We start from the raw sequence: 24,255 nt of genomic DNA on the forward strand, positions 1-24,255 counted from the left end.
GAGGAGATGTTGCGCTGCTTGGGACTGTATTCACTAGAATTTAGAAGAATGAAACATATAAAATTATGAAAGGGATGGATAAGTTCGAGGCAGGCAAATTGTTTCCACTGGTAGGCGAGACTTCAACGAGGGGACATGGCCTCAAGATTAGGGGGAGTAGATTTAGGACACAGATGAGGAGGAACTGCTTTTACCAGAGAGTAGTGAATCTATGGCTCAAACAAGAGCACCTTTATTGCACCTTTACTGGTACATGGCTCTCATAAAATTGATTCTATTGTTGACTCTTCTCTTCAGCTCTGCAGCCTTCTCCTTAGGCAATATTATCCCCTCTTCTTAGCACTCCTTTTTTATTTTTTTTGTGATTAGATTCCCTACAGTGTGGAAACAGGCCCTCTGGCCCAACAAGTCCACATTGACCCTCCAAAGAGTAACCCATCCAGACCCACTCCCTCTGACTAACGTACCTAACACTATGGGCAATTTAACATGGCCAAGGTAAAAACAATGACTGCAGATGCTGGAAACCAGATTCTGGATCAGTGGTGCTGGAAGAGCACAGCAGTTCAGGCAGCATCCAACGAGCAGCGAAATCGACGTTTCGGGCAAAAGCCCTTCATCAGGAATAAAGGCAGAGAGACTGAAGCGTGGAGAGATAAGCTTGGGGAGGTTGGGAGTGGGGAGAGAGTAGCATAGAGTACAATGGGTGAGTGGGGGAGGAGATGAAGATGATAGGTCAGGGAGGAGAGGGTGAAGTGGATAGGTGGAAAAGGAGCTAGACAGGTCGGACAAGTCTGGACAAGTCATGGGGACAATGCTGAGCTGGAAGTTAGAAACTAGGATGAGGTGGGGGAAGGGGAAATGAGGAAACTGTTGAAGTCCACATTGATGCCCTGGGGTTGAAGTGTTCCGAGGCGGAAGATGAGGCGTTCTTCCTCCAGGCATCTGGTGGTGAGGGAGTGGTGGTGAAGGAGGTCCAGGACCTCCATGTCCTCGGCAGAGTGGGAGGGGGAGTTGAAATGTTGGGCCACGGGGCGGTGTGGTTGATTGGTGCGGGTATCTCGGAGATGTTCCCTAAAGCGGTCTGCTAGGAGGCGTCCAGTCTTCCCAATGTAGAGGAGACCGCATCGGGAGCAACGGATACAATAAATGATATTAGTGGATGTGCAGGTAAAACTTTGATGGATGTGGAAGGCTCCTTTAGGGCCTTGGATAGAGGTGAGGGAGGAGGTATGGGCACAGGTTTTACAGTTCCTTCGGTGGCAGGGAAATGTGCCAGGATGGGAGGGTGGGTGGTAGGGGGGCGTGGACCTGACCAGGTAGTCACGGAGGGAACGGTCTTTGCGGAAGGCGGAAAGGGGTGGGGAGGGAAATATATCCCTGGTGGTGGGGTCTTTTTGGAGATGGCGGAAATGTTGGTGGATGATTTGGTTTATGCAAAATTTGTTTATGTGGAGGAAACCCACATAGATACAGGGAGAATGTGCAAACTCCACTCAAGGCTGGAATCAAACCTGCGACCCTGGTGCTGTGAGGTAGCAGTGCTAACCACTGAGTGGCTGTGCTGCCACCAACAATTTGCATGTCCTGAACAATCTGCATGCAGAAATATTTTTTATCTCATCCAGCTCTTGTTTGAGCCTGGGCTCTATTACTGTCAGACTTCATATTTCCACATGGCAATCTGCACCTGTCACTCACCACATTCCATGCATCCACATAAAGGTACAATAACACTAATATAGAGTTCCCTTCACACTGAACCCACCCAAGATATTAGCAATCCCTACCATTCCTCTCAGTATCTGTACACCTTGGTATTTCTCTCTCATATTTTCTTCTGGATCCACACCGCTATTCAGTTAGATTAAATCCTCCCCAATAGCACAGGCAAAACTGCCTGCAAGGAATTCAGTCCCAGCTCTGTTTAGATGCAAGCCCTGTCCAATCAATACAGGTCACATCCCTCTAAAGTGGTTCCCAATGTCTGAGAACAGGAGGGAAATGTCAGGTAACCACAAACCAGTCAGTCAGTCAGTCTGACATCAGTGTAGTGAAATTATTGGAAAAAAAAATTGATCACGGCTAGTCAACTCACATTAATGAGAGGGAGATCCTGCCTGGATAATTTAATTTTTTTTTGAAAAGGTGACTAAATATATTAGCAAAGGTAGTGCAGTTGATGTCATTTACATAGACTTCAGAAAGGCCTTTGACAAGGTGGTTACATGAAAGGCTGGTCAAAAAGACAAGAGCCCATAGGGTCCAAGGCAAGTTGGCAAACTGTATTCAAAATAAGCCTACAAACTGGAGGAAAAGGGGGATGATGGAGGCCTGTTTTAGTGATTGAAAGCCAGCAGTGGACCATAGGAATCAGTACTGGGACCCTAGCTGTTTGTTATCTCAACTAATGAATAAATGGTAGGTCCCTTGGGAGTACAGAGGTAAAAAGGGATCTTAGTGTACAAGTCCATAGATCGCTGAAGGTGTCAGCACAAGTAGACAGCATGGTGAAGGCGGCAAACAGGATGTTTGCATTTATTTGCCAGGATATAGGATATAGCAGCATGGAACTTCTGTACAACTTTATAAAATACTGTTGAGGCCAAGGTGGAATACCATGTGTAGTTCCGGTCACCACACTGGACAGGATGCACAGGAGATTCATTAGGATGTTGCTTGGAATGGAAAGTCTCAGTTGTAATGAGAGTTGAAAAGTGTGGTGCTAGAAAAGCACAACAGGTCAGACAGCATCTGAGGAGCAGGACATTCAATGTTTCAGGCATAAACCCTTAATCAGGAATGTGGGGGGCTGGGAAAGGGGTCTGAGAGATAAATGGGAGGGTGGGGGTGATGCCAGGGAGAAGGTAGCTGGGTAGGTGATAGATACATGCAGGTCAGAGTGACGGTGATATGTCAGAGGGGAAGGTGGAGCATATAGATGGGAAGGAAGATGGACGGGTGGGACAGTCCAAGAGGGCAGTGCCAAGTTTGAGGGTTAGATCGGAGATAAGAAGGGGAAAGATGAGGAAACATGGACCTAACGAGGGAGTCGCAGGGGGAATTGTCTCTGTAGAATGCTGATAGGGATGGGCCAGTGATGGAATGATGGAGGATAATGCATTGTATCTGGACGTTTAGTTGGGTAGAAGGTGCAGACCAGGTGGTGGGGTTTCTATCTTTGTTGCGGTTGGAGGGGTAGGCTTCAAGAGAGGAGGTGTGAGAAATGGAGAAGACGTGCTAGAGGGCATGTTGACCACTTTGGAGGGGAAATTGTGGTCTTTGAAGTCGGAGGCCACCTGGGATGTCCTGGAGTGGAAATGTCCAAGTCATCCCAGATGGCCTCGAAATGTTCGCTTGCCTCACTCTCCACGGATACTGTCTGATCCACTGTGATTTCCAGCAGTTTTTGTTTTCAGACTGGAGAGGCTAGTTTTCTTATCCCTGGAGCAGAGGAGGCTGATGTGTATCTGATCGAGGTAGACAAAATTATGAGGGGTGGACAGAATAGAGAGTGAGAATCTATGACATGTCCATGACCAGACACCATACGTTTAAGTGACGAGTAAGTAATTTTGAGGAGATTGTGAGAGAAAACAAATTGCACCGGTAGAAAATATGGAATATGCTACCTTAGAGGGTGGTGGTGGGGGGGGGGGGGGGGGGGGGGGGGGGGGGGGGGGGCAGGTACTCAACTTTTAAGAAATGTAGGGATGAGTACTTAAGATGCTAGGGTATAGTAATCTATGGAAAAAAGTGCAGGTAAATGGGACTAGAGTAGTTTGATGTTTGTTATTTGACACAGATAGGCCTGCTTTATTGTCTAATCTAAACCCCTGAATCCTGCACCACCCTTCTAGCCTTGCATTCATCTGCTTTATTCACCTATTTCTGAAGTCACTTATACCTGATACTGGAAATAACTCAGATATTATTATTCTTGATGTTCTGCTTTCTAATGTCTCACCCGACCCCTTAATGTCTGACTGTAGGACTGTGCACTGCTATACATTTGCCAATGGTACCGATATGGTCATGACTGCTAATCCCTTCAGGGTGCACTGCACCTTCTCTGTAACATCCCTGACCTGACTGCCTGACTCCTAAATTAATGCCGGCAGATGCAGAAAATGATAATTTATTCCTACCATCAACAAATCTCCAATAAGATCCTAAGATCACAAAAAGTAGGAACAGGGGTATGCCATTTGGTCCCTTTAGAGAAAGTGAGTACTGTAGATGCTGGAAATCAGAGTCAAGATTAGAGTGATGCTGGAAAAGCACAGCAGGTCAGGCAACATCCGAGAAGCAGGAAAATTGATGTTTTGGGCCAAAGCCCTTCATCAGGAATGAGGCTGGGACCCTGGGGGGTGAAGAGATAAATGGGAGGGGGTGAAGCTTGGGGGAAGGTACCTGAGAGTGCAGTAGGTGGATAAAGGTTGTGGTGAAGGTCGGAGAGTAGGGTGGAGCGGATAGCTGGGATGGAAGATTGACAAGTGGGATAGATCACAAGGATGGTGCTGAGCTGGAAAATTGGAACTGGGGTAAGGTGGGGGGGACAGGAAATGAGGAAACTGGTGAAGTCCACATTGATGCCATAGGGTTGAAGAGTCCCGATACAGAAAATGAGGCATTCTTCCTTCAGGCGTGGTGGCAAGGGGTAAGGGAATGGCGATGGAGGAGGCCCAGGACTGCACGTCCTCGGCAGAGTTGGGGGTGGGGGGGGGATTGAAATGTTCAGCCACAGGATGTTGGGGTTGACTGGTGCAGGTGTCCCTGATATGTTCTCTGAAGTGCTCTGCGAGTAGGCGTCCAGAGTCCCCAATATAGAGGAGACCGCATCGGGAGCAATGGATACAGTAAATGATGTGGGTGGAAGTATGAGAAAATCTGGTCCCTTTAACCTGTTCTGCTGATTAACGGGATCATGGCTGATCCAATGTTCATCATGTCCACTCTCCTGCCATTTCCTCATAGCTTCTTGAGGAATCAAGGGTTATCTATTTCAGTCTTTAACATACAGAAGAACTCTGCTCTACGTGGCAAGGAGTTCCAAGACATTCAACCCTCTGAGGAAAGGAATTCCTCCTCATCTCAGACTTAAATTAGAACCCTCTTATTCTGAGACTGTATCCTCTCGTCCTTGACTCTCCCATTCAGGAAACATCCTCTCGGATTTTACTCTGTTAAGCCCTTTAAAAATCCAGTATGCCTCATGACTTCACATCTCATTCTACTAAATTCCTATCCTATCAGTTTTTCTTTTAACATCCCTTATCGTCTCTGTACAGCTAAGCCAAGGCTGACACTTCCTTGATGAACCATCATTCTCCTCAGTGCAGTCAGAATGGGCCAACTGGCCTTCTTCGCTGTCCTTACACTTCTGATATTCTGAGATCTATCAGAATTCAAAATTGGATGATTGTGTGTGACTGACCCCTGTGCCATTTTCTTGATTGCTTGGTAGATCCATATTCTCTTTTTCCCTGAGTACTCTTAAGCTGAGGGGTGGCCACATGTGCAGTCTACAAGCCTCTCAATCTTTTGCACATAACACAGTCAACCTAGCTACTTCCTGACTTCTAAAACCAGGATCTCGATCTGTGGTAGCTGACAGATAGCACTTCCTGCAAATGTGGTTCTCCAGGTTACAGGAAAAATCCTGTAAAATGGAACAGGAAATGCACTCATACCAGTCAGAGCAGTCATACCATTCCTGTATGGATAAAATAAATGTTTAAAAGTATAATAGAAGGCTTTTTTTCCTGCTGTTATCAATTATCTCCACTTAATTCTTACTTTCAAATTCAAGTTACATATTTTAATTTCTCAACTTCTTTGAGTAACTTCACAGAGAGCTCACAAACCAGAATACAGAAACATGAAAACCAGACCATAAAGACCGTAAACGAAGGGAAGGCAACAGCCTTGTCACTCGACGATTAATCCAGAAACTCAGCTAATGTTCTAGGGACCTGGGTTCAAATCCTGCTAATGTTGGAATTTGAATTCAATAATCATATCTGGAAATAAGAATCTAATGAACGATTGTCAATTGTTGGGGAAAAACCCATCCGGCTAACTAATTCCCGACAGGGAAGGAATTCTGCCATCTTCATCGACATGTAAAGAGTGGCATCATGGCTCAGTGGTTAGGTCTACTGCCTCACAGTGACAAGGGCCTGGGTATGCTTCCACCTTCAGGCTACTGTCTGCATTACACGTTCTCTCTTGTCTGCATGGGTTTCCTCTGAGTGCTCTGGTTTCCTCCCACAGTCTAAAGATATGCAGGTTTGGTAAATGGATCATGCTCTATTGCCCAGTGATATGTAGGTTAGTTGGATCATTCATGCAAATGCAAGATTACAAGGAATAAGATCGAGGGAGGGAATGGGGGAATAAGTCTGGTAGGATGCTCTTTGGATGATAGGTCAAATGGCCTGTTACTGTTCTGTAGGGATTCTGTGTGACTTGAGACCAACAGCAATGTGGTTGACTCTGAAATGGCCTATGAAGCCACTCAATTGTATCAATCATTGAAACTGGACAGACCATCTGACATCGGTCTACACAGGGGAAATATCCTGCAAACCCTGTAAAGTCCTCCTAACTAACACTCTGGTCTTGTGCCAAAGTTGGGAGAGCTGTCTTACAAACAACAGACTGACATAGTCTGGCTCAGAATCATACCTTACAGAAAATTTCCTAAACATCACCATCCCCACAGGCAGGGAAGACCTAGCAACGGTAGTAGCACAGTGGTATATTGACAGGAGAGAGTTGCACTAGGAGTCCTCAACATTGATTCTGGACCCAATGAAGTCTCACAATTTCAGGTTAAACCTGGGTAAAGAAACCTTTTGTTGATTATTATTCCCTTGGCTGATGAATCATACTCCATGTTGAAGAATACTTAAAGCACTGAAAGTGGCAAGGGTTCGTAATATAGTGTAAAAAGTGAGGTCTGCAGATGCTGGAGATCAGAGCTGAATATGTGTTGCTGGTTAAAGCACAGCAGGTTAGGCAGCATCCAAGGAACAGGAAATTCGACATTTTGGGCCAGAGTCCTTCATCAGGAATGAGGAGAGGGTGCCAGGCAGGCTAAGATAAAAGGCCTGCCTGGCACCCTCTCCTCATTCCTGATGAAGGGCTCTGGCCCAAAACGTCGAATTTCCTGTTCCTTGGATGCTGCCTAACCTGCTGTGCTTTAACCAGCAACACATTTTCAGCAGGGTTCGTAATATACTCTGGATGAGGGATTTCAATGTCTGCCACCAAGAGCAGTGCTACTGATTGAACTGCTTGGGTCCTAAAGGACTAGATTTTGTCTGCAGCAGATGATGAGGGAACCAGCAACAGGGGTAAACATACTTGAACTCATCCCTTCCAGTCTGTCTGCAGCAGATAAATCTGTCAATGACAACACCAGTTGTTGTGGTGGTAAAGTTCTGCTTTCACACTGAGAATACCCTCCATTATGCTGTATGGAACTATTATATTAAGTAAGATACTCTTTGAACAGATCTAGAAAGAAGCCTAGGCATCCATGAGGTGGTGTGGGCCATTAAAGGAAGCAGACTTGTACTCCAGCACAATCTGCAACCTTCTGGCCTTGCATATCCACCATTTAACCATTACCATGAAGTCAGGGGATGCACCCTAGTTCAATGTAGAGTGCATGCCTATAAATGAAGTGTCAACCTGGTGAAGCTACCAAACAGGGCTATTTGCATACCAAACAGTAAGTGATAGATAAACCTAAACAATCATACAGCCAATGCATCAGATGTGAGCTCTGCAATCCTGCCACATCCAGTTGTGAATAATTAAAAAATTAATTGAGGAGGCGCTCAATGAATGAGCCTAACACAGAAATCCAACAGATCAGGCTGAAACATTCACAGCAATCTTCAGTCAGAATGCCAAGTGGATGGTCTACCTTAAATATGCCACACTTCCCCCTCTTATCATCTTCTCTGACCTTTGCTCTAAATAAGAACAGACATCATTACATGGCAGAAAGGATGTTTGAGGACTCGTCTACTGAGGTAGTATGGGTTGAGGTAAGAAACAAGAAAGGAGAGGTCACCCTATTGGGAGTTTTCTATAGGCCTCCGAATAGTTCCAAAGATGTCAAGGAAAGGACAACAAAGATAATTCTGGACATGAGTGAGTGTAACTGGGTAACGGTTATGGGAGACTTTGACTTTCCAAGTATTGACTGGAAATATTGACTGTTCAAGTACTTTAGATGGGTCAGTTTTTGTCCAATGTGTGCAGGAGGTGTTCCTGACACAGTATATAGACAGGCCAATAAGGGGTGAGACCATTTTGGATTTGGTACAGGGGAATGAACCCAGCCATGTGTTAGATTTGGAGGTAGGTGAGTAATTTGGTGATAGTGACCATAATTTGGTTATGTTTATTTTAGTAATGGAAAGAGATAGGTATAAACGGCAGGGTAAGAGTTATAGCTGGGGGAAAGGTAATTATGATGTGACTAGGCAAGATTCAGGATGTATAGGATGGGAAAGGAAACTGCAAGGGATGGGCACAATTCAAATGTGGAGTTGTTCAAGAAACAGCTCTTGTGTGTCCTTGTATGTACCTGTCAGGCAGGGAGGAAGTTGTCGAGCAAGGGAGCCATGGTTTACTAAACAAGTTGATTCTCTTGTTCAAGAGGAAGAAGAAGGCTTAGGTTAGAATGAGATGTGAAGGCTCAGTTAAGGCACTTGAAAGTTACAAGTTAGCCAGGAAAGACCTAAAGAGAGAGCTAAGAGGAGCCAGGAGGGAATATGAGAAGTAGTTGGCAGGGGGGATCAAGGAAAACCCTAAGGCTTTCTATAGGGATATCAGGAATAAAAGAGACTACAGTAAGATGAGGGCCAATCAAGGATAGTATTGGGAAGTTGTGCGTGGAGTCAAAGGAGATAGGGGAAGCACGAAATTAATATTTTTCATCAGTATTCACACTGGAAAAAGATAACATTGTCAAGGAGAATACTGAGATACAGGCTACAAGACCAGATGGGATTGAGGTTCACAAGAAGGGGGTGTTAGAAATTCTGGAAAGTGTGAATATAGCTACATCCCCTGGGCCGGATGGGATTAATCCTAGGATTCTCTGGAAGCCAGGGAGGAGGTTGCAGAGCCTTTGGCTTTGGTCTTTATGTTGTCATTGACTATAGGGATACTGCCAGAAGACTGGAGGATAGCACATGCTGACCCCATGTTGAAGAAGGGCAGTAGACATAATCCTGGTGATTATAGACCAGTGAGTTTTACTTCGGTTGTGGGTAAAATGTTGGAAAGGGTTGGAAGAATAGGATTTATCTTCATCTAGAGAGAAATAAGTTGATTAGGATGTACCAACACAGTTTTGTGAATCGTATGTTGTGCTTCACAAACCTTATGGAGTTCTTTGAAATCGTGACCAAACAGGTGGATGAGGGTAAAGCAGTTGATGTGGTGTATATGGATTTCAGTAAGATGTTTGATAAGGTTCCCCATGGTAGGCACAAAATATGGAGGCATGGGATTGCGAGTGATTTAGCAGTTTGGATCAGAAATTGGCTCGCTGAAAGAAGACAGGGTGGTGGTTGATGGGAAATATTCATCCTGGAGTTCAGTTACTAGTGGTGTACTGCAAGGATCTGTTTTGGGGCCACTGCTGTTTGTTATTTTTATAAATGACCTGGATGAGTGCTTAGAAAGATGGATTAGTAAACTTGCATATGACACTAAGAACAGTGATAGTGCCAAAGGACGTTGCAGGATACAGAGGGACGTAGAGAAGCTGTAGAGATATGGAAAATGGAGTTTAATGCAGAAAAGGGTGAGGTGATTCACTTTGGAATGTCTAACAGGAATGTGGAGTACTGGGCTAATGGTAAGAAACTTGGTAGTGTAGATGAGCAGAGATATCTCCATGTACATAGATCCCTGAAAGTTGACACCCAGGTTGATAGGGGTGTTAAGAAGGCATATGGTGTGTTGGTGTTTCTTGGTAGAGGGATTGAGTTTTTGGAGCTCATTCTGCAGCTGTACAAATCTCTGGTGCGGCCACACTTGGAGTATTGCATACAGTTCTGGTCACCGCATTATAGGAAGGATGTGGAAGCTTTGAAAAAAGAGTTCAGAGGATATTTACCAGGATGTTGGGTGGTTTGAAGGGAAGGCCTTGTGAGGAAAGGCTGTGGAACTTGAGGCTGCTTTCATGAGAGAGAACAAGATTGAGAGGTGACTTAATTGAGACATCTGCCAGGGCCACTCAGCTCTTGAGTTCATTACAACTTCGGTTCAACCTGGAACTCCGCCAATAAACACATTGATTTGGACCCCATTTATCAATCTCTGAGAAAAATGACCAGAAATAATATCACCCACCTTAACAAGCAAAGACATGTAAACCAGCACTTCACCGGTGGCTCACTGATGATGTTACCTAGCTTGGTGACAAAATGTCTGAGAACAAACCTACCAGCTCAGTGAGCAAACATACAATCTGAACCTCAACCTGAGCTATGAATCTTCTCAAAAATTGAAACACCAATGAATGCATTACACTCAAACTAGCCCGAAGATGGGAAAGCAACGCCATCCGACTGAGCACTACCCATGAACAACTGTATTTCCTACATGAATGCTTCAAGAAACAGGTATTACCAAAATGTCTGAAGTACAATCCACCCCTCAACACCCCACAAGCCAGAAGAATATCAAACAGAACAGCCACAGAATGTTTAGCCACAGGGCATTATTTAAACGGGTCACAACACATTGCAGCACCCAGGAACTATGAGCAGCAGCAGAAGAAGAATACCTGTACATGTATTCAAGAGCAATGGGTACCCGATAAGCACAGTCAGCCGCTTCTTAAACAACAAACCCAAAAAAGAAGACACAACACGCCCAGAGACTCTCGCCACATTACCATACATCAAAGACAATGCAGAGATGACTACCAGACTACTCCAACCTCTTGGCATCATGGTAGCCCACAAACCTACCAACACACTGAAACAGCTACTGATGAATCTAAAGGACCCTGTAACAACCAGCAAAACTAATGTCTTACAAAAACATACCCTGCAAGGACTGCAACATGACATCGGACGATAGGCAGGAAACTAGCCAGACGGACACACGAACATCATCTAGCCACCAAAAGAAATGACTCACTATCACTAGTATCCTTACACACAGACAAAGAAGGACATGATTTCAACTGGGACAATACATCCATCCTAGGACAGGCTAAAAAGAAACATGTACTGGCCTCGCATTGAAACTGGAACTTCATCAATAAATTTATTGAATAGGACTCCATTTACTAACCTCTGAGAACAAGAACCAGAAATGATAGCACCCACCTTAACAGACCAAGACACAAATAGAAAGTGGGGCAGAATACCAATGCTTCACCTGAGGTTCACTGATGATGTAACTGAGCATGGTGACGAAATTCTGAGAACAACCTTACCAGCTCAGCGAGCAAACTTACAACCTGAACCTCAGCCTGAGCTACAGATCTTCTCAAAAATTATATGGACAAAAGAGCAGTTTTACAGAGGTAAGGTGAAAGTGGCAGCCCTTGGCATCAAGGCTATACTTGACTGAGACGGGCATCAAAGAGTTCTAGCAAAGCTGGAGTTATTGGCAGTCAGCTGCAAACTGATGGTTGGAGTCATACCTGGCACATAGGAAAATTTTTATAGTTGTTGGAGGTCAGTTATCTCAACCTCAGGGCACCTCTACTGGAGTTCCTCTAGTATTCGGCCAAGCCATCTTTGGCAGCTTCTTCAATAACCTTCTCTCCATCATATATTCAGAAATGGGGATGTGCAATTATTGGTGAACAACGAACAGCACCATTTACGACTCCTCAGATGCTGAAGCAGTACATGTTCAAATGCAACATCAGGACAATATCCAGGCTTGGGCTGTGATGTGGCAAGTAACATCCATGTAACACAAAATCCAGGCAATGACTATCTCCAGATGATACAATTTAACCACTGCCACTTGACATTCAACCACTGAATCTTCCATTGCCAACGTCCTGGGGACATATAATTGACTAGAAATTCAACTGAACTCAAAGATGTGCTGGATTGGCCGAGATAGATTGTCTGTAGTGTCCAGTGATGTGTAGCCTAATAGGTTAGCCATGGGAAATGCAGGGTTGTAGGGATAGGGCAAGTTGGGTGAGGGGAAACTGGGTCTGGATGGGATGGTCTTTGGAGGATAGATGTGGAGCCGATGGATTGAATGGCCTGGTTCCACACTATTGGCATTCTATGGTTCTATGAAACTCCATGGGTCTGACATCTTTATTTCTTTTATTTTAAAGTTGTCTTTTATTAGTTATCCAATACTATCTTCAATACCACCTTATCAAATGTGTGCAAACCTGTAAGCACACAAACTGGATTATGGAGAAAGCCAGAAGTGTAGCCCCTCATCATCTGACAAAAGAGCAGCGCTCCAAAAGCTTGTGATTTCAAGTAAACCTGTTGGACGAGAACTTGTTGTCGTGTGACTTCTGACCTTGTCCACACCAGCCCAATACCGGCACCTCCACATTATAGCTTGCGGAGAGCATGCAAACCTTATCCAATCCAGAGCAGAGACATCACAAAACAGGCCAGAGAATTCCTAAGTTGCCCTTTCCAGATATCAGAGCAGAAACTATACAAAGGACAGCAGAATGTAGCTAACAGCTACTGCTTTGATAGACAATAAACAGGATCAAGGTCGACTCACATATTTGTTCAAAATGGCTTCAACTTGACTTACTCTTGATGAATTCTTTGAGTGACATTTCTTCCATTTTTTGTTCGTCCATCTCACTTAGCATATCAGCCTCGCTTCCTGACTTCTACAAAACAAAGTTGTGAGATCTGAAGATTAAATATCCAAAATGAGAAATGACTTAGGATGAAATGTAGAAATGAAATGAGACAGACATAACCTGACAGTGAATTTTCAATCTGTTTCAACAGTAAATGCTTCAATCCTTCCTTGCATAAACGTTAAAATGTTTTTCTCAATGATAGCTTTAAATATCAGAACGTAAATTTGTTTAATCCTTTTTCTTGGATATCACAATTTGTGATCTGCCTGAATCAAACTATGGCCACAGCACACAAAGCCCAAGCTGTCCTCATTTAAATGATTCTTGAGAACTGAACTATGTCACTGACTGCACCATAACCAGGACCCCAGCAGCAACTGAGAAAAGTATGACCTGCAACACACTTTCAGTTCTGAAAAGTTTTTCTTTAAGTCTTTCAGTAGCTTCATTGGGAATTAGAATAGTGGGAATGGAGGTTAGGACACTTGAAAGTTCCTCCTGCAGAATGTGGGAAGTAAGGGTCACCAGTAGTGTCCCTGCTGACTGCGTCTGTGGGAAGTGTACCCAACTCCAGCTCCTTGAAAACCACATTAGAGTACTGGAGCTGGAGCTGGATGAACTTCGGATCATTCGGGAGATGGAGGGGTTATTGAGAGGAGTCACAGCGAGGTTGTCACACCTCAGGTAAAAGGAGGAAGTATTTGGGTTACAGTCAGTGAGCGGAAAGGAAACTGGCAGGCAGTGCAGGGAAATCCTGTGGTCATTTCCCTCAACAAAAAATATACCATTTTGGATACTGTTGGAGGGACAACTTACCAGGGCTAATCAATGGGACACCGAGTCTGTCCCTGTTGATCAGAAGGGAAGGGGGAAGAGGAGCAGAGCATTAGTCATTGGGGACAGATGGGAGGTTCTGTGGGAATGAGAAAGTCTCACGTTTGGTGCGTTGCCTCCCAGGTGCCAGGGTTCATGATGTCTCTGGTTGTGTTTTTGGGATCCTTGAGGGGGCGGGAGACCAGCCCCAAGTCATGCTCCACATAGGCACCAATGACATACTAGGAAGAGAGATGGGGATTTAAAGCAGAAATTCAGGGAGCAAGAACAAACAGTTGTTATCACTGGTTTGTTGCTCGTGCCATGTGCTAGCAAAGCGAGGAATAGAGAGAAAGAGGATTTTTGAAAGGTTTGTGAAGGTTTGTAGCTCAAGTTGAAATTTAGGGTGTAGGTTTGCTCGCTGAACTGTAGGTTTGATATCCAGGAGTTTCATTACCTAGCTAGGTAATATCATCAGTGGCGACCTCAAATGAAGCGAAGCTGTTGTCTCCTGCTTTCTATTTATAGGTTTGTCCAGGATGGGGTTCCTGGGGTTTGTGGTGATGTCATTGCCTGTTCGTTTTCTGACGGGTTGATAGATGGCATCTAGATCTATGTGTTTGTTTATGGCGTTGTGGTTGGAGTGCCAGGCCTCTAGGAATTCGCTGGCATGTCTTTGCATAGCCTGTCCCAGGATGTTGTCCCAGTCAAAATAATGGTTGTTTTCATCTATGTGTAGGGCTACAAGGGAGAGAGGGTCGTGTTTTTTTGTGGCTAGCTGGTTTCATGTATCCTGGTGGCTAACTTTCTTCCTGTTTGTCCTATGTAATGTTTGTGGCAGTCCTTGCATGGAATTATGTAGATGACATTGGTTTTGTCCATGGGTTGTACTGGGTCTTTTAAGTTTGTTAGTTTTTGTTTGAGAGTGTTGGTGGGTTTGTGTGCTACTAGGATTCTGAGGGGTCTTAGTAGTCTGGCTGTCATTTCTGAAACTTCTTTGATGTATGGTAAGGTGGTTAGGGTTTCTGGCTGTGTTTGGTCTGCTTGTCGTGGTTTGTTCTTGAGGAATCTGCGCACTGTATTTTTTGAGTATTCGTTCTTCTTGAATACTTTGTATAGGTGGTTCTACTCTGTTTTCTAGTAGTACACAACACATCTATCCTGGGACAGGCTAAGCAAAGACATGCCAGAGAATTCCTAGAGGACTGGCACTCCAACCACTGTGCCATAAACAAACACATAGATCTAGATACCATCTATCAACCTCTCAGAAAACAAACAAGAAATGACATCACCATAACCCCAGCAACCCCATCCAGGACAAACATATAAATAGAAAGCAGGCGACAACAGCTTCACTTCACTTGGAAGTCACCACTGATGATGTTACCTAGCCAGGTAACAAAACATCTGGATATCAAACCTACAGCTCAGCGAGCAAACCTACACCCTAGAGAAAGAGGAGTTGAATACGTGGCTGCACGGATGGTGCAGAAGAGAGGATTTTGGTTTTCTGGATAATTGGGGCTCTTTCTGAGGCAGGTAGGACCTCTAAAGAGAGGATGGTCTTCACCTGAACCAGAGGGGTACCAATATCCTGGAGGGGAAATTTGTTCATGCTCTTCAGGTGCATTTAAACTAATTTTGAGCAGGAGAATGGGAACCTAAATTGTTGTTCGAGTATACAGGATGATTAGAGTCATGAAGTCAGAAATGAGATTTCAAGATCATAAGAAGGCACTATCAGGCAGGAAGGTGGTTTTAAGTGTGTCTACTTCAACGCTAGGAGCATCAGGAATAAAGTAGGCGAACTTGAAGCATGGGTTGGTGCCTGGTACTTTGATGTTGTGGTCATTTCGGAGACATGGGTAGAGCAGGGATAGGAAACATTATTGCAAGTTCCAGAAGCTAGATGTTTCAGTAAGAACAGAGAAAATGATAAGCTAGAGGGTGGTGTGGCACTGTTAGTCAAGGACAGTATTATGGTGGCAGAAAGGACATATGAGGACTCATCGACTGAGGTAGTACAGGCTGAGATTTGGAACAGGAAAGGAGAGGTTACTCTGTTGGGAGTTTTCTATAGACCTCCAAATAGTTCCAGAGATGTCGAGGAAAGGATAGCAAAGATAGTGGGCGGCACGGTGGTACAGTCATTAGCACTGCTGTCTCACAGCGCCAGAGACCCAGGTTCAATTTCTGCCTCAGGCGACTGACTGTGTAGAGTTTGCACATTCTCCCAGTGTCTGCGTGGATTTCCTCCAGGTGCTCCGGTTTCCTTCCACAGTCTAAAAATGTGCATGGATTGGCCATGCTAAATTGCCTGTAGTGTTAGGTGTAGGGGTAATTGTAGGGGAATGGATCTGGGTGGGTGCGCTTCGCTGGGTCGGTGTGGACTTGTTGGGCTGACTTGTTTGCACACTGTAAGTAATCTAATTAATCATTCTGGACAGGAGTGAGAGTAACAGGGTAGTTGTTAGGAGGACTTTTACTTTCAAAATATTGACTGGGAATACAATAGTTCAAGTACTTTAGATGGGTCAGTTTTTGTCCAATGTATGCAGGAGGGTTTCCTTACACAATATGTAGACAGGCCAACAAGGGGTGAGGCCACATTGGATTTGGTACTAGGTAATGAACCCAGCCAAGTGCTAGATTTGGATGTAGATGAGCACTTTGGTGATAGTGACCACAATTTGGTAATGTTTACTTTAGTAATACTGCAGGGCAAGACTTATTGCTGGGGGAAAGGCAATTATGATGTGATTAGGCAAGATATAGGATGCATAGGATAGGGAAGGAAATGGGCACAGTTCAAATGTGGAACTTGTTCAAGGACCAGCTACTGCGGGTCCTTAATAAGTGTGTACTGGTCAGGCAGGAGGAAGTTGTCACGCGCGGAAGCTGTGGCTTACTAAAGACATTGAATCTCTTGTCAAGAGGAAGAAGAAGGCTTACTTTTGCTATAAATTCTGTGCCTTACAATTGTGTCCTCCACAACCACCTGATGAAGGAGCGGCGCTCTGAAAACCAGTGCTACCAATTAAACCTGTTGGATTATAACTGGATGTTGTGTGATTTTTAACTTTGTATATCCCAGTCCAACACCGGCATCTCCAAATTATGTCAGGATGAGATGTGATGGCTCAGTTAGGGCGCTTGAGAGTCACACGTTAGCCAGGAAAAACTGAAAGAGAGAGCTAAGAGGAGCCAGGAAGGGGCATGAGAAGTGGTTGGCAGATAGGATCAAAGAAAACCCTAAAGCTTTCTATAGGTATATCAGAAATAAAGAATGACTAGAGTAAGATTAGGGCTGATGGGAATGGGAAATTGTACATGGAGTCAGAGGAGATAGGAGAAGCGCTGAATGAGAATTTTTCGTCAGTATTCACACTAGAGAAAGACAATGTGCTCGAGGAGAATACTGGGGTATAGGCTACTAGTCGAGACAGGTTTGAGGTTCACAAGGAGGTGGTGTTAGCAATTCTGGAAAGTGTTAAAATAGATAAGTTCCCTGGGCCAGATGGGATTTATCCTAGGATTCTCTGGGAAGCCAGGGAAGAGATTGCCAAGCATTTGGCATTTATCTTTATGTTGTCATTGTCGACAAGAATAGTGTCAGAAACTGGAGAATAGCAAATGTTGTTCCCTTATTCGAGGAGAGGAGTAGAGACAATTCTGGAACTTATAGACCTGTGACCCTTACTTCACTTGTGGGTAAAGTGTTGGAAAGGGTTATAAGAGATAGGATTTCTAATAATGTAGAGATTAATAAGTTGATTAGGGATAGTCAACACTGTTTTGTGAAGAGTAGGTCATGCCTCACAAACCTTACTGAGTTGATTGAGAATGTGTCCAAACAGGTGGATGAGGGTAAAGCGGTTGATATGGTGTATATGAATTTCAGTAAGGGATTTGATAAGGTGCCCCACAGTAGACTATTGCACAAAATACAGAGGCATGGAATTGAGGGTGATTTTGCGGTTTGGATCAGAAATTGGCAAGCTGAAAGAAGACAGAGGATGGTGGTTGATGGGAAATATTCATCCTGGAGGTCAGTTACTAGGGGGGTACTGCAAGGATCTGTTTTGGGTCCACGGTTGTTTGTCATTTATACAAATGACCTGGATTAAGAGGGTAGAAGGATGGGTTAGTAAATTTGCGGATGACACTAAAGTCGGTAGAGTTGTGGATAGTGACAAAGGATGTTGTAGGTTACATAGGGACATAGATAAGCTGCAGAGCTGGGCTGGGAAGTGGCAAATGGAGTTTAATGTGGAAAAGTATGAGGTGATCCACTTTGGAAGGGGTAAAAGGAATGCAGAGTAATGGGCTCATGGTAAAATTCTTGGTAGTGTAGATGAGCAGAGAGATCTTGGTGTCTTGGTACATAGATCCCTGAAAGTTGACACCCAGGTTGACAAGGTTGTTAAGGCGGTCTGCAGTGTGTTAGCTTTTATTGGTCGAGGGATTGAGTTTCAGAACCATGAGGTCATGCTGTACAAAACTCTAGTGCGGCCGCACTTCGGGTATTGCGTACAATTCTGGTCACTGCATTATAGAAAGGATGTGGAAGCTTTTGAAAGGGTGCAGAGGAGATTAACTTGGATGTTGCCTGGTATAGAGGGAAGGTCTTGTGAGGAAAGGCTGAGGGACTTGAGGCTGTTTCTGTTAAAAAGAAGGTTGAGAGGTGCCTTAATTGAAACATATAAGATAATCAGAGGGTTAGATAGGGTGGGCAGTGGGAGCCTTTTTCCTCAGATGGTGATGGCTAGTATAAGGGGGCATAGCTTTAAATTGAGGGGTGATAGATATAGGACAGATGTCAGAGGTAGTTTCTTTACTCAGAGAGTAGTAAGGGCGTGGAACACTGCCTGCAACAGTAGTAGACTCACCAATTTTAAGGGCATTTAAATGGTCATTGAATAGGCATATGGATAACATTGGAATAGTGTAGATTAGATGGGCTTCAGATTGGTTTCACAGGTCGGTGCAACATCAAGGGCCGAAGGGCCTGTAATGTTGTATATTCTAAAAGCAGTCTCATTAACACTGTTAACTGTTGATTCTGAAAATTTAAGGAATGTAATTGAAAGACCAAAACAGCTCCAGTGATCTGCGCTTCAGCAAAGCAGATTTGAGTCAAGAGTGCGAACATGAAAAGTGAGGCAATGTTTCTCTCTGGAGGCCTGGTTGGCATCCTGGACTACATGGAAACAAGCAGCTTTGAGGTCAAATCCTATTGCCTCGACTCAAGCACCTTGCTGCAGTGCCAGAAGTAGTTTCTCATCTAGATGGCTCATTTCAGTAAATGAATGCTCACATGCCATTTCATATCAACCTCTGTGACCACTCAATGTACCACAACTCCCTCCTTCCATCTAGTCGCAACACTAGCCTTCAGGCTGAATGTTCAGATTCAACAGAATGTTCATATTTCGTATTGCTGAGAGAGGATGGATTGTGTAGGTTCGGGGTTGGGGACTGGATGGTTGGAGTAGAGTAGAGGACTGTAAGAGATTAGAGAGGACAAATGTGTGCATAGGAGAAAGGATGTCGGGAGGGGAGGGGTCTGAAATGGTCAGGAGGTGGGGGAGGGGAACAAAAGGACAGATGGGGATGGGGAAAGAGAGTAGATGGATGGGGAGATGGAAGACCTTGAACCTGTGAACAGCTACATTCTTTCTTTGTGTGATTAAATGATCAGCTAGAATTTAGTTGTAGGCAGATACAGCAGTCATCCAAAGAAACCAGTCAACAGCTAGTCTGGGAATCAGACTCAGAAACTGACTGGAAGTGATCAAGCAGTCAAATTACATAGCCTATTCAAGATTCAAAGTTCTCCTATGTTACAATATGGATAAACCCTCTTGCTTAATGTAAACCAGCAACACAGAAATGATTTATCCCATGCGGTAATCTGTAAAAATTCAAGAGGCCAAGAACAATTTAAAATAAAAACTAATAATTTTATTTCTTAAAGCATAATAGAGAATAATTAACTAACAAATATTTACAACTCCTTTCTCTAACCTATCTTTTACCTTCCCTTGTATAATACTAGTCTGATAAAACTGATTTACTGAAAAATTCAAATTCAAAACCAGCCAGCCATCTATTTCTCTTTGCAGATTTGCTCTCCAGGTCGGTGGTGATGTTTATCTCTGTGCAAACTCCTTCTCTAGGCAGGTCCCTCTCGGAGAATTCTGACAGCAGGTCTACATCTGTTGGTCCTATGGCAACTGTTGAATTTTCCCTGGTCTTATACCTCCAAAGTATCGGATTGTGTCATTGGCTTCAAGATTGTCAAAATTTTCAGGGTATAATTTAAACTGATTGGCCTAATTCGAATTTGTTTTGTCATTTCCAGGCAACCAGCTATCCTAGCTGCTGGACCACATGTTACATTGTATCTTGTTCTGAACACTTCTGCTAGCTTTCAACTCTCTTTTTAACTAACTTTTAAAGGTACAGTACACCCACATCTTCATAACACCTGAGAACTAACTTCCTAGATATTCAACTGCAAAGAACCTCACGACATGGCGTGAAGCATTTGCTTCACAAACCCTTCACTTTAACTTTAAAATCAAGCAAGAAACCACAGACCTGTGACGAACATCTCACCAGGGCCATCCCTAAGCTTCCACTTGTCGCCTTCAAACAACTGCCAAACCTTAAGCAGATCATCATTTGCAACAAACTACCCAGCCCTCAGGACAGCATTGACCACAATACTACACAACCTGCCATGGCAACCTCTTTGCAGACATGCCAGATCATTGACATGGATACTGACATCATATGTGGGAATGCCACTAACCACAAACACTGTAGATACCCATGTGACTTGGTCAATATTGTCTACTTCATAGGCTACAGGCAAGAATGCTTGATATATTGGTGACACCATGTAGATGCTACGACAACGGATGAATGGACACCTCGCAACAATCACAAGGCAGAAGTGTTCCCTCCCAATTTGGGAATATTTCAGTGGTCAAGGACATTCAGTCTCTGATCTTCAATTAAGTATCCTCCAAGGCAGCCTTAGAGATACACAACAAAACAGAATCTCCAAGCAGAAACTGATAGCCAAGTTCCATACGCACGAAAATGGCCATAACCGTGATCTTGGGTTTATGTCACACAACATCTAACTCCACCATACTGTCCTGTATTTGTGAAATCTTCCTTACCCTCCTGTTTTGACACAATCACCTTCACAACTTGTTGTGATCTCTCTGCCTTCATTAGGTTGTGCAGTATTTGATTACTTGTAACATTGGTTGGACTGTCAGCATGTGACTTGTATACTCGTATCACAGTATTTTAGCCATTTGGTTTATCTCCAGAACCATCTTATTTTAAATTTTTTGTAATTATCTCTCAGCCACAATTAAACAGATCATAAGTCATCCCTTCGCTTGCTGTTCAGCTGCTGACACTTTACTCATACCATTTGACACTTTTGATCACCTGCAGAAACTTGTTATTCAGCCTTTCAATACTCCACTCACACCTGCCTATAAATTCTGTGCCTGTGTGCTTCCCTTCACTTCATCTGATGAAGGAGCAGTGCTATGAAAGCTTGTGACTTCAAATAAACCTGTTGGACTATAACCTGGTGTTGTGTGAATTGTGACATAATGGGCTCAAACAAGTTCATAGAGATTCAGCAAAGCTTTTTCACTTCCATACTCTATGGGCAGAATCTTATAGAGATCTGAGTGACATGGGCTACAGCAGAAATGTGGCAGAATCGTACAAGAAGTTTGGTGAGGACTGTCACAAGGCTACAAGCAACTTGTCGTTCGTTTATGCATTGTAGAGTGGTGAGACGTGTTGCGCACTAGACAGTGGTGAGTTGTGAATTAAGGGAGATTTTTGTTTGTTAAATATTTTTTTAATGCGGTAACATACCTAATTAATATTTAGCTTCCCACCATACCAAAATGTGCTAAACAAGTCACACATCAAGATTTCTCACCATGGCAGTCTGGTGACTTTAGCTCACTAATAATATTGAGGAGCCTACACGTTACTCAGCACCAAACACTACCTCAGGACATGATCCAGGGGGAGCTAGTCACACACATCACTTGTCCATAGGCATAGGTATCCAACTTTTGCCAACCCCCTGCAATCATCTTTGAATCTGTAGGCAGTTATGAAGCATAGACTTTCATTGTGTGGTGCATTAGCAAGTAGATTTAAAGGCTGCTACAAGGATATTATTCTTACAGGGATGGGTACTTAGCTCAAACACTGGAACAGGCTGTATTTCAGGGCTGCTCACTTGCTCTCTTAGCACCAACCTGCATGCTCACAGTATGCCACACCTGTTAGCATGTTGGTGCATTAACAGAGCTGAAAGCTATTAGCGGTGTAATATTGATGTGATATTTAGCATAGGCACAGACACGCAGTCTGACAGTAGAGATCTGTCCAGGAGAAGGAGTGTCATGTTGTATGGCACATTGAGAGGTCTATGTAATACCTACAGCATGCACAAGTTGCACATGTGGCAAACATACAGCATGCTCATTCAACAAAATTGCCATGTTAGTAATTGGGTTGGGACCTGTACAAACTGGTGGGGGACACAAGCCTGGGGCAGATGCAGAAACAGAGTAATTTGCAGAAGTGTGAGAAAAGAGGGTGTTGGGTGAGGATAAAGCAAATGATGGGTATGCGGAACAGTAGTGGAGGCGCGGTAGGCGATGAGAGTGGCTTTATTGTGGTTTCCATAGAAGGAATGTGGAGAAGCAAAGATGGCATCGTTGACAGATAACGCCAGGGCTCAGGAAGCAGGGAGGATGATTTAAGTAAAGTTCAATATCACTAATTTCCACATTGGATGAGTGAGGGATGGCACGGGGAGTTGGCTGTTAGAGCAATGCGATGGGGAAAGGGAACACGGAGGTTCTGAGGGGGTACCTTGTGATGAGGCAGAACCCTGACAGTGTTCACTAGTTTTCCCCATTTTCATTTGTCATTCTCTGGGTGTGAAATAAAACTGGAAATAACTGGGACAGAGCCCAGGGATGGAGTCAGTGTTAGACTGATGGGACAATCTAAATTGTGGGGCCCACATGTGTTTCTATCTGGAACAATGAAGTAGCAAATACATGAAGCAGGCATTTGCAAACTCCACAGATCAATTCACCGTCCATTGAGGAGGTGATGGCATAGTGATCTTATAGAACATAAAAACGAGGAGCAGAATTAGGCCATCCAGCCCTTTGAGCCTGCTCCACCACTCAATAAGCTCATGTCTCAGAACTACTTACCCACCCTCTCACTGTATCCCTTAGTTCCTTTATTGTTTTTAAAAAAAACTACCTTAACTTTAAAAACGTTTACTGAATTAACATCAACTACTTTCCTGGGCAAGGAATTCCACAGATTAACAACCCTCTGGGTGAAGAAGTTACTTCTCAATTCAGTCCTAAATCTGCTCCCTCTTGAGGCTATGCCCTCTTGTCCTAGTTTCACCTGCCAGTGAAAACATCTTCCCTACTTCATCCTATCCATTCCCTTCATAATTTTACATGTTTCTATAAGATTACCCCCCCCCCTCATTCCTCTGAATTCTAATGAACATAATCCCAATCTACTCAGTCTCTCCTCATAAGCCAACCCTCTCAAGTCCAGAAAAAACCTGGTGAATCTCATCTGCACCCCCTCCAGTGCCAGTACTTCCTCTCTCAAGTAAGGAGACCAAACCTGCGTACAATATTCTAGGTATGGCCTCACCAGCACCTTGTACAGCTGTAATATTACTGTTCTGCTTTTAAACTCAATATCTTTGGCAATGAAGGACAAAATTCTATATGCTTTCCTAATTACTTGTTGTACCTGAAGACCAGCCTTCTGTGTTTCATGCATAAGGACATCCAGTCACATGCTGCGATGTTTTACCATTCAAGTGATAATCTTTTTTACTATTACTCCTACCAAAATGGATGATTTCACACTTACTAACATTGTATTCTATCTGCCAGACCTTTGCCCATTCACTCAATGTATCTATGTTCTTCTGCAAAGTTTCACAGTCCTACGCACAATCATTGTAGTGACGTCTACCAACTTTGACACCTTACCCGTGGTCGCCAACTCTAAATCATCTATATAAATTGTAAATAATTGCAGTCCCAACACCGATCCCTGAGGCACACCACTAGTCACTGATTGCCAGCCAGAATAGCACTCATTTATCCCCACTCTTTACTTCCTGTTAGTCAACCAATCCTCTATTCATGCTAATACTCTACCCCTAATGCCATGCATCCTTTTCTTATGCAGCAGCTTCTTGTGTGGCACCTTGTCAAAGGTCGTTTGGAAATCTAGGTACACCACATCCACTGGGTCCCCACTGTCCACCTTCTATGAATTCATACAATTCCAAAAGCTTTACCAAGCATGACCTGCCATTCACGAACCTATGCTAGTCTGTCCATGGGACAATTTCTATCAAGATGCCCTGCTATTTCTTCCTTGCTAATAGACTCAAGCATCTTCCCTACTACAGAGGTTAAGCTAACTGGTATATAATTCCTCATCTTTTGTCAACCTCCTTTTTAAAA

The 24,255-nt window shown here is 43.9% G+C and overlaps 1 protein-coding gene across 2 annotated transcripts in view; it reads right to left on the reverse strand.

Moving 5' to 3' along the window:
- LOC132821637 (solute carrier organic anion transporter family member 2A1-like) overlaps positions 1-24,255 on the reverse strand; it is a 151,357-nt gene that overhangs the window by 39,671 nt on the left and 87,431 nt on the right. For both annotated transcript variants that reach the window (XM_060834345.1, XM_060834346.1), the window contains exon 7: positions 12,799-12,880. In XM_060834345.1, the coding sequence (XP_060690328.1) occupies positions 12,799-12,880 (82 nt within the window). The remainder of the gene's footprint in view (positions 1-12,798; positions 12,881-24,255) is intronic.

Source organism: Hemiscyllium ocellatum, chromosome 13 (assembly GCF_020745735.1).
Source record: "Hemiscyllium ocellatum isolate sHemOce1 chromosome 13, sHemOce1.pat.X.cur, whole genome shotgun sequence".
In the NCBI taxonomy this organism is placed as follows: domain Eukaryota; kingdom Metazoa; phylum Chordata; class Chondrichthyes; order Orectolobiformes; family Hemiscylliidae; genus Hemiscyllium; species Hemiscyllium ocellatum.